The sequence below is a fragment of the Dipodomys spectabilis genome, unplaced genomic scaffold, assembly GCF_019054845.1.
Source record: "Dipodomys spectabilis isolate Male_0828 unplaced genomic scaffold, ASM1905484v1 ptg000231l, whole genome shotgun sequence".
Lineage (NCBI taxonomy): Eukaryota > Metazoa > Chordata > Mammalia > Rodentia > Heteromyidae > Dipodomys > Dipodomys spectabilis.
Window position 1 is genome coordinate 7,747,440 of NW_024870908.1, and position 10,288 is coordinate 7,757,727.

The following is a 10,288-nucleotide window of genomic DNA, read 5'->3' on the forward strand; positions in this document are numbered from 1 at the left end:
GCCGGAGGGAGGACAGCGTGGGCCACCAAGAACCAGGAGGCGGAAATGGGCAGCCAGCTGCAGGCAGCTGCACCCCGTGGCCTCGCGGTCTACAGGCCCGGCAGGTTCTCCAACCAGAACCCCCACCAGCTCCTAAGCTTGTGCAAGAGCCCATTCCCCCCACCCCCAGCCTCCCCCCACACCCCCTACATACCCCACACACACACACGTCCTCAGAAAGGGAGAGAGGCCCGGGCTCTGACGGACAGCGCGGGGGGCTTGGCCTGAGACCCACCGGCCGGAGGGCAGGAGGCGGGTGCCCGCCGTGTGGAAAGGGGCAGGGCCCCCAGAATGTGATCAACTGTGGCACAGGACAGGTCCTGAGGCCCAGTCAAGAAGCCGCCCGGTCTGCAGCCCACCATGGCTCCCCTAGAAAGGGCCTCACCCCCCCACGGTCCCCACCTCCAGCCCTCCCTCTACCAGATACTCGGGACAGACAGACACGGGGTCAGAGGCAAGGCCCGTTTATTCTGAGGGCGCGCATGCGCTATGGCTTACAAGGCAGACAGCAGTGCTGGTCGGTCAGGTCCAGCGGTTCAGGGTGCCGAGGAAAGGGCAGAGTTGACGGGTGTCCAGGGGTGGGCGCCAGGCAGGCGCAAGGCAGGGGCTGGTTTCTGAAGCCCAGGGGTCTTCCGGGGAGCAGCTCCGCGATCCCCAGGCCTGGAGCAGAGGTGCAGGACCGGGGCCTGTCCGGAGGCCGTCCCCTTGGGGGGTGGGGCCTTTGTCATCAAGCCCAGGCCCTTCACTCCAGCCCACCCGCAAGGTGGGAGCAGCACAGAGAAGCGGGGGTCGGGGGGGCTGGCCTAGGAACCCCCACCCACACACCAGGGGGGTCACGGGGAGGGTGGAGGGACGGCTCTTACAGCAATGCCTGGCCTCTCCAGCCTTACCCAGAGTCCCATGTGGGCCTGGCCTGGGCCCCCGGGGCTCCACTCAGGATGGCGCGGCCGAGGGGTCGTGGAGGAAATAGTTTGCCATGAAAGGTTGTTTTATTGCGGTTATTTGGTGGGGGGGAGGGGGGCTCTCGTATTAAGTGGAAACGTGGGGAGCTGGAGATCTTTTTGGAAAAAAAAAGCAGAAACTCGTTCCTTTTAGTCAGCAGACCCAGGGTAGAGCAGCAAAGACGCTGGCCAGCAGTCCCACACCGTCCTCTCTCTCCTCTCTCTCTCTGTCTTTCTCATTCTCCTGGTATCTCTCTTCCTGTCTCTCTCGATCTCTGTGTCTCTCATGTCTCTGCCTCTCTCTCCCCTTCCACCTGCTGCAGCAGCCCCAGCACCCAGTGGATGAGAGGCAGGACTGGGGGCTCCCTGGGGCATGGGTAGTTTTCTGGGTGGCGTGGAGACCGCCCTCTCGTCCACTGAGGCCAGAGGGGCTTGGTTCGGTCCCGAGGTCGGCACAGGAGGAGGTCCAGGGGCCCGGACAGCGGGGAGGGGCTCAGAAGTTGCTGAAGATCTCCCGCTTCCGGTTCCAGTCCATCTGCGGTGCCCGCTTGTTGACCCGCGTGGCTCGAGCCTTCTCCTTGGCTTCGGCTGCCGTGGGGCTGAGGTGGAGGCCGCTCTCCTGGAAGGGGTCTCTCTTCCAGGCACTGCCATCCTGGGAGGGATGGGGGGAACAGAGGGCAGATGTGAGCTCTAGACTCATGCCCCAGACCAGAGTCTCCCAAGGAGCTCATACCCAAGGCCACCTGCAGGGCTGGGCGGGGCGGGGGGGCATTGGGGTCCCTGAGACTGCTCCGCAGGACCCGCCCCTGCTCCCCTGGCGCCCGCTGTGAGCACAGCAGAGGAGTTACCTCAGTGTCCTTGTCAGAGCCGGGCAGGTCGCTGCGGGACGAGCACACTGAACCACCATTGAGCTAGGAAACCAAGGGCAAGTTGTGGCCTCGGCCCCCACCACCCCCGGTCTTCACCAACACACCTCCACAGAGACACACACACCCCCGCGGCAGCGAGCACCACTCCCCACAGCCGGCCGGGCAGGACGTGGCACCAGCCCTGGCCAGGCAAGCGGCTGCGCCTGCGGGCGCGGGGCAGCGGCAGGGGGCGTCACCCAGGGTGAGGCCAGTGCCAGCTCCCAGGGACCTGGACCTGGGCCTGAAGGAGACACGGCCCCCGTGCAGTGCTGGGGACGGGGCACGGGAGGACGGTGACTGGGACCCCCACGGCGTCCACCTGCGGGTGTCTTCTCACCTGGGCGGAGCCGGTCCCATTGGTGACTGGCGATGGCAGTGGACCTGCGGGGACAGTGTGTCGGTGGCCACCCCGCTTTCCCACGGCCCCCCCACCCCGCCCCCTTGGGGTGGCAGCCCACCTTCCACGTGCTGCTCGGTAGGGGTGACCCGCAGCCGCTTGAAGTACTCGTCCGTCTCAGGGTCCACCACCAGCAGCCGGGCCTCGTCCTCCCGCGCCTTGATGCTGGCCACAACTTGGGCGTGCCGCAGGTCCTCCACGTTCCCTCCATTCACCTGCCGCCCGCCACACCGGGGTCAGCCCGGCCAGGGGCAGGCGGCCCCGCGCCACCCGGCCCGCTGTGCCATCAAATATTCATCAGAGCCACACCAGCTGAGGAAGCCAGCCGAGCACCAGCTCAGGTTCCCCGTGGCTCCCCTTCCCCTGTGGGGGGCCAGGGCCTGGGACACAGACACGCAGCTGGGGGGCAGTACCTCGATGAGCCGGTCCTGGGCCCGGAGGCCAGAGTGGGAGGCAGGGGAGTCCGGGTCCACAGAGCGGATGTACTGGCCAGGCCGGGACTTGTCACTGTGCAGGTTGAAGCCGTAGCCCTGGGGTCCCTTGCGCATATGGCAGAGCCGCGGGCGCAGCTCTCTTGGGGGCCCATTGACACCCTGTGGGCACAGGAGAGGGGCATCTGGCTGGCCTCCAGCCTTGGCAGCCACTCCTCCCCACCCCGCTCACGACCCAGCCCCAAACAGCTACAGACTCCACCCCACAGCCCACGGGCTCCGTGAAGCCGCCTGTGGCCTGGCTCTGGCTGTGGAGTTTGGGGCAGAGCTTGTTTCCAAACACAGAACCTCGGATGGACCCTGTGCCTGGGGGTGCAGGTTCAGGAGGTAGAGAGGGCCAGGCAGGATGAGTTACACACACACACCACACACACACCCATCACAGGATCCAGGGAGGCTGGGGCCACACCCAAGGAGGGAAGGGGTGCCCATGCCTCCCATTCCCACCCCTGCACCCCTCCCCGCCTGTGGGCCCGGGCAGCTTTGCTTTCTCCCCAGGCCTCAGAGAGGCAGTTGGGCGGCAGGGCTGCGAGGTGCCAGCTGTTTGCTTTCACATTCCAGCACACACACACACACGGGAGACACCCCCACCTTGCTGGGGGCCCAGAAAGGACTGGAAGGCAAGATCCCCACGCGGAAGGACTCCCGGAGCCCCACGGAACTCGCACCGCCCCCCCCCCCCAGCCCTGCCTCACTTTACCTCTGGCATCCTGCAGGGGGACTTGCAAGCCAGGGGAGAGGGGGCTGTGCAGGCAGAGGCTGGGCTTGGTGCTGACCCCCACCCGGCCAGGGGGCCAGGGCAGTGGCTATGCTGTTGAATGGCCAGAGGCTGCTGGTGCTCAGTTACACAGGGCGGCGGGGCTCAGGTTTCTGGGGGGGTGCGCAGGTGACAGCGCACTGGCCGGGCTCACAGGGGCGCCGGGCCCTCAGCCTCCTGAAGCGCCCTGTGGACCTCCATGCCGGCCGGGGAGCATATGCGGGACTCCGGCCCTCTCAGCCTTGCGTCAAGAAGCCCTTCCCGCACCCCAAAGTCTGGTGAGACCCTCCTCCTGCTGGCCCTCTCACCTCCCCTCGCAGTATGGCCACCGTCTGCCCCACCGTGCCGTGCCAGGAGGTTTGGGGACTGGCGCTGCCCCTGAGCCCCTGGGGGCTCATCGGGGGGGCTGCCAAGGGAGCCAAATCCAGGACTCTCCAGAGCCCAGCTCTGGTGACGCTTCCCAGCCAGCCCTAGGGCTTTGGGACAGGCCTGGCCGTCCCCTCACAGAAGTGTCAGGGAGGGACACAGTCAGGGTACAGGTCAAGGCAGCCCTCCCCAACCCATGAGGAGGGAGGAAAGGGAAGGGAAGAGAGGGAAAGAGAGAGGGAGGGAAGGGAAAAGAAGGAAGAGCAGAAGCAGAGACAGAAACCAGAGCCAGCTCCCAGAGGCCTGGCGGTGTGGCATGGGCCCGCGAGGCTTGTGGACACAGCACAGGAGCAGGGCCACAGGGCATGGTCCTGGAGACAGACACACACCCAGTTCCACGGTGCCCCGCCCCCCCCCCCGCCTGTGGCCTCTTCCCACGGCCCCTGTAACTGTCTGTAGGACGGGGTTTCTCAAGGCTCCAAACGGGAAGCAGGATTTGGCAGGGTATCCGGGGTCACAGAGTCACGAGGCCAGGCGGAGGCCACGTCCGTGTTCTGGGGGGTCACGCTGGCTGTCCCCTGCCCCAGCACACTCAGCTCACGGAACACCACACCCAGCTACTCTCAACCCCTGTTTACACACAGGGTAGGGTCCTGCGGCTGCGGATAGATGCCCTGGGACCCCAACACGGGAGCCCCATTGGCCAAGCTGTGGGGTGTTGAAGGCAGGGGAGGAGAGGTGCCCCCCCCACAGCAGCAGGAGGGGCGCATTGCTAGCATTCCTCCTCCCAGGGCTGGCTCAGCGCGCTTCCTGCCGCCTCCCGCAGGCAGGCGGGCGGCTCCCACGGGCGCCCAGCCCCACAGTCAACACGCCGGGCAAGCCCTAGCTCCCTGGCCAAGCCCGTCACCAGACAAAGAGGCTGGCATGGAGGTGCCCCGGGAGCCAGGCTATGCCCCCCACCCGGGTGACTCACTAGGCCTGGCAGAGAAAGGCCCTCATTGTTGCTGGAGGTCCCTGAATCTGCGCTCCCTCCCTGGAGCCGAAGCCGAAGGCTGCTGTGCTCACAGCCAGCTCCAGCTCGGCCCTCGCCTGACCTGTGCCAGCCCCGGGGGCTGCTGCCGCTGGGTTGTGGCTCCTAGGGCTGGGGCGGGCGGCAGGACACTCCCAGAGCGGGCCATGCGGGGCAGGACCGAGGCCCGGCGGGGCGGGCGGCGGCGGTCCTGTGCTGGTGGCTCAAGCTCTCCGGCCGGCACACACAGCCACCCCACTTATCTATCTCCCGCGGTGACCCCAGTTCCCTGGGGATGGGTGGGTGGGGACAGAGGGGGGCTGAGTCACTTTGGGGAGCAGGGTGGTGACTGACCCCCCTCCCCGGGCTGAGGCACACACCACCCCCCCAGCTACATTTCCGTCCCAAGAAAGGAAGGAAGGAAGTTTCTGGGAGGCCCTGCCCTGCTCGGGACCCACGACTGGACAGACGGACGGGGAGACCAGCCAGGGAGGGGACCCAGCTCAGAAGAGGAGGGAGGGGAAGAGGAGGGTGGGAGCCCCCCTCCCCCAAGCTTCTCTCCTCACTCAGCTGCAGCCCCCCCCCAGGCCCGGAGTGGGCACCCCGAGGGAGAGAGGAGGCAGCAGGCCAGCTGAGCCACCGCTGCCCGCCGGCCCTGGCACGGCCAGCAGCCCGTCTCCGTCACGGGGGTGTCCCTGCCACCCCCCCATAGCTGCAGCCACCCCCGGCCCCAGGGCAGCCCCGGCTGAGCCACGGCCCCCCACCTCACATGGGCATCCTCAGGGGCTCCACCTCCCTGTCCCAGCCAGGACAAGGGACACTGAGGCCCAGGCAGGGCAAGCACAGCGCTAAGGGGCACCAGGTGAGACCCCCAACCCCACAACAAAGCACAGCAACACATCCTCCAGCCGGCGACACCCCAGTTAGAGCACAGCCCGCCCGGCCCCCGCGGGGAAGCCTCTGAGCCCCATTTTCAGAGATCAGAAGAGGCTGTTCCTCTGCCTTCCAGGGGCACGCCTGACCCCTGGGCTGCCCACCGTACCCCTTTTGTTTCTCTAAAAATACGCTCGGAGGAAGCCCCCTCCTAGGCCTTCCTGCAGCCTGAAATAGCCCAGGGGGAAGGCCCCACCCGAGGCCAGGGTCCCCCCCACCCCCACCTCCAGATAAGGGTCCAGGGCAGAGTTTTCCACAGGAAGGTGAACTCAGCTGTTTGTGTCTAAATGAATGGACAAACGTCTGGGGGGGAGGGGGGCTTCCTCCCGTCGGGGAGGGCGGGGTGCTGGGAAAGAAGCGGGCTCCCATCCTCGGCCAGGGCACGCGGGGCCTGGAGCGGCCAGGTTCCTGCCCTGTCAGCTGGCCCCACACGCGGGGTCCTCTGGCCTGGTCGTCAGCAGCTACGGAGCAAAGCCCAGCCGCCCAGCCTCCACACCTGCCCTGGACTCCCCCAGAAGAGAAAGCACCTCACGGCACCCATGGGGAGAGGGCAGAGGCCGGGGGCCCTCAGACCCACGACTGCATTCACACCTGACAGTCTACCAGCCCTCAGCCACAGCTTGCCAAGGGGCACCTGGAAACCTCTGGTGCTTAAATCCCTTCAAAGGATTTGTTAAAGAAAAGAAGGGAGAAAAAAACAAAGACTCAGAGCACTCATCTAGCTAGCAAGCACAAGCCACAAGGCTTTGAGTTCAAACTCCACCCCCCCCCACACACACACACACTCAGCGTGGAAGGTACAAGAGACAATAATACCAGAGCCCCCAAGAGGCCACACACACAGTGTGGGTCCTTCCTCCTGACTTCCAGGTAAGGCCGGGCTGGCCACGGGAAGGACGGAGAGCAGGCCTTTCCCTGTTCTTTCTGGGTCCGGTCTGGGAGGGGGAGGGGTTGCCACTGGGTGTCCACGTTTGGGGGTGAAGGTGAGCCCGCTCTACAACGACCCAGCTGGGCACCTGGGCTGCTGGGGGCTGACGGCAGCTCCCCTGGACACCAACTCGCCCCCCTGCCCTGGTCCAGCCATAACACCCACAGAGGCGGCCAGCTGCCCTGCGCCCAGGCCCTCACAGCATACAGAGACGAGGACAAAACCCACAGATGGACAGAGCTGGACACCATCCTCAAATGTCCCAGGATTCCTCAGCCACCGGGCGCAGAGAACAGGCTGACTGCAGGCGGAGAAAGTGGTCCCAAGAGACCTATAGGGCGGTCACTGCAGGAGGGAAAGGACCCCGAAAGGAAGGAGGAATGCAGGCTTGGGGAGGTGGCCAGCGGCAAAGGCTGTTATTTAAAGGCCGAGATGGCGGTCCTGGAGAAAGCCAAGGTGGCCAGGAGTCAGAGCCTGCCGTACCTTCTGGCCAGTGTCAGAACTGAGGCTGCCCACGCGTGCCCAGTCGGACTTCAGTTCCCAGGGTTCGCTGGCCGGCGGAAGCCCTCCGTGAGCCATCTCCTCGGTGCAGGTCAGCTGCCGCCGGCGGAGCTCCTCATCCGTCTCCTTGTCCACCACCAGCAGCCGCGTCTGCCCCTCCACAGCCTTGATCCTCTGCACCACCTGGGCGGGGGCGGGAGCAGGGGTGGGTCTGCAGCCAACACCCTGGGCAGCACATGGGCAGTGCCACCACTCTGGGCTGGCCCCAGCAGACAGGCGGCCGGTCTGCCAGCGGTGGGTGGCTGTACCAGAGGCCTGCAGGGGCCAGCAGCTCCCTCCTTCCCACCCTCTTCTCCTTGGGCTCTTGACATGAAGGCCCAAGCTGCCAGGATGGGGGGGGGGGGGTCCTCTTAAGGGCCTGGCCCTTGACTTAGGGCCTTGTCCAGGCAGGCCAGGAGCTGCTGCAGGACACAGCCAGCTGGGAGATGCCATCTGTCCCGATATGAGAAAAACCTGAGCGGGTGCCAGCCCGCGTCTGCATGAGTGCGTGCATGCGCACACGTATGTACACAGGTGTTCCTGGACACGAATCTGTTTAAAAGCCTGTCTTTCCTAGATGGCTGCAGAGACAGACCTGGAGCTCGACCCCAGCCTGCTGAGCCTGCAAAGAGAGGAACCCTGGATGTGTGGCTACAGCTCCCACACATCCGGAAGTAGCAGGCCAGGATGGGGGGGGAGCACCCCGGGACAGCACAGCTTTACAGCTGTGTGTGTGGGCACATACCATCACTCCATTCAGCCAGCGTCAACACATGGGAAAGCCTGACCTGTCCCTCCTCTCAACCCGCAGCCCCGCAGAACAGGGGAACCCAGCACCCCACTGAGCCAGCCCCCCACAATCTCTGAGAATCAGTTTCCTCATCTGTAACTTGGGGGGGAGGGACCAGAGGTCACACATCCTGCCCTCCTGGACAATGGAAAAGGTCCCCTATGATTCTGTGTATGGAGTCCTTAGAGACCAGTACCCCACAGGCCTGAGACAAACAGGTGCCCTTGGGCCTGGGCCGGGTCTTAGAGGCAGGACATGCCACCCCTATCAGGCCCTCCCTGTCGGTTGGGCCAAACCTCCGGCCCAGCTCCCACCCTTCTTGAACAAATAGCCAGAAACAGGGGAGACTCCAAGTGGGAGACGGGACAGCAGGCGGTTGAACAGACAGGGCCCTGCGGGGGGAGATAGGAGTTGGTGGCCAGCCCAGTCAAGTACCAATCTGTTATCTCCAGACTCCAGGGGTGTGAGCACAGACAGGTCACCGACTTGCTGTTGCTGTGAGGGACCCAGGAGACCCAGAGGGAAGGGATGGAGGGAGGCTGGACTCCAGGGAGGGTCTGAGAGGGGTCAGCCAGACATCCAACCTCGCAGAAGCTGCAGAGGGGAGGCGGGAAGGCCTTTTGCCAGCTGAGGACATCGGGTGGTGGCACTTAAGGGACCACGGGAGTCCGGGGACGTGCTGCCACTAGGGCCAGTTCCATGGCACCCAGCAGACCCAGAGGGAGGCACCCTGGTACACCACCCGTGACACTTGCAAGTACACATGCCTCGTGTGCACAGGGCACACACATGTCCAGCCCGCACACGTCAGGACACCAGGACCAATGCGTGTCTGCAGACGCACACAGGTCTGCCCAGGTCTGGCGGAGCCACGGCTCCTCCTCCAGGTCCGTGTGCTCCCCCGCCCCACACACACACTCGCAGGGCCGCCAGTGATTGACCCCGGGCGGCGGTGGTGGCGGTTTGCGAAGGCCAAACCCGCCAGAGCCTGGCCGGGCGGGCCGAGCAGCCGCAGTGCGGCCCCTCCGGGCCGGGAACCCCGCGTCCCCATCCCTTTCCCCTTCCCCTTCCCCTCCAGCTCCGGTCAGGACGGAGCTTCCCGGGGAGCCTCGGTGCTGGAGCCTGCGCAGGGCCCCGCAGGACCGGACCGCGGCGGGATGGGGGGTGGGGGGACCCGGCCGCCAGGGGTCGCGCGGGGGTCCTGGATCGCGCGGGGGCCCGGGGATCTCGAGGGGGGCCGGGGATCTCGAGGGGGGCCGGGATTCTCGAGGGGAGTCGGGATTCTCGAGGGGAGTCCTGGACTCGAGCGGGGGAGGGGGGTGTCCTGGACTCGCGCGAGGGGGGGGGTCCGGGACTCGCGCGAGGGGGGAGTCCGGGACTCGCGCGAGGGGGGGGTCCGGGACTCGCGCGAGGGGGGAGTCCGGGACTCGCGCAGGGGTCCGGGGATCTCGAGGGGGTCCGGGGATCTCGAAGGGGGTCCGGGGATCTCGAGGGGGGGTCCTGGATCGCGCGGGGGCCGGGGATCTCGAGGGGGCCTGGGGATCTCGAGGGGAGTCCTGGATCGCGCGGGGGTCCGGGGATCTTGAAGGGGGTCCGGGGATCTCGAGGGGGTCTGGGGATCTTGAAGGGGGTCCGGGGATCTCGAGGGGGTCTGGGGATCTTGAAGGGGGTCCGGGGATCTCGAGGGGGGGTCCTGGATCGCGCGGGGGCCCGGGGACCGCGCGGGGCTCTGGGTCGCGCGGGCCGGGCTCGCGCGCGGGCTCCCACCTGGTGGTGCGTCTCGCCCTCCACGTTGACGCCGTTGACCTCGACCAGGCGGTCCCCGGCGCGCAGCGCGGCCGCCTCGGCGGGGGAGCCGGGCTCCACGCGCCGGATGAACTGCCCGCGGCGGCCCTTCTCGCCGTGCAGGTGGAAGCCGTAGCCCTGCTCGCCGCGCACCAGGCGGCACAGGCGCGGCCGCAGCGGCTCCGGCGCGGCCATGGCGCCCGCGGCGGCCGGCGGCCCCCGGCACGCGGCGCTCTCGGGGCGGCGGGCGGCGGGGACGGCGCGGGCGGACCCGGCAGCGGCCTCCGGGGCTGGCGCTCCGCTCCCGGCGCCTCCGGCTCGGGCTCGGGCCTCGCTCGGGCTGCGGCGCCGCCCCCGCGCCCGCCCCTTCCCGCCCCCGCCGAGCCCCGCGGCCCGGCCCCCGC

General features: G+C 67.1%; 1 protein-coding gene across 2 annotated transcripts; it reads right to left on the bottom strand.

Moving 5' to 3' along the window:
- Positions 1-490: 490 nt before the first annotated feature.
- On the bottom strand, positions 491-10,079 carry Slc9a3r2 (SLC9A3 regulator 2). 2 transcript variants are annotated; one of them, XM_042698188.1, is made up of 7 exons: positions 9,867-10,079; positions 7,253-7,453; positions 2,699-2,878; positions 2,347-2,500; positions 2,226-2,269; positions 1,829-1,891; positions 491-1,632 (listed from the first exon to the last, which is right to left on the bottom strand). In XM_042698188.1, the coding sequence occupies exons 1-7, from the start codon at positions 10,077-10,079 to the stop codon at positions 1,474-1,476; spliced, it is 1,014 nt and encodes a 337-aa protein (XP_042554122.1). In that variant the 3' UTR covers positions 491-1,473. The 2 variants fall into 2 exon arrangements, with proteins under 2 accessions (XP_042554122.1, XP_042554123.1); XM_042698189.1 differs by lacking the exon at positions 1,829-1,891.
- Between the last annotated feature and the right edge of the window lie 209 nt (positions 10,080-10,288).

Excerpts from the sequence above, each read along its gene's own strand:
- Slc9a3r2 (XM_042698188.1), bottom strand. The coding sequence starts at position 10,079 with ATGGCCGCGCCGGAGCCGCTGCGGCCGCGCCTGTGCCGCCTGGTGCGC. Across the intron at positions 2,501-2,698 it reads CCCAGGACCGGCTCATCGAG|GTGAATGGAGGGAACGTGGA; the intron begins GTACTGCCCCCC and ends GGCGGGCGGCAG. Across the intron at positions 1,633-1,828 it reads GCTCTGACAAGGACACTGAG|GATGGCAGTGCCTGGAAGAG; the intron begins GTAACTCCTCTG and ends CATCCCTCCCAG.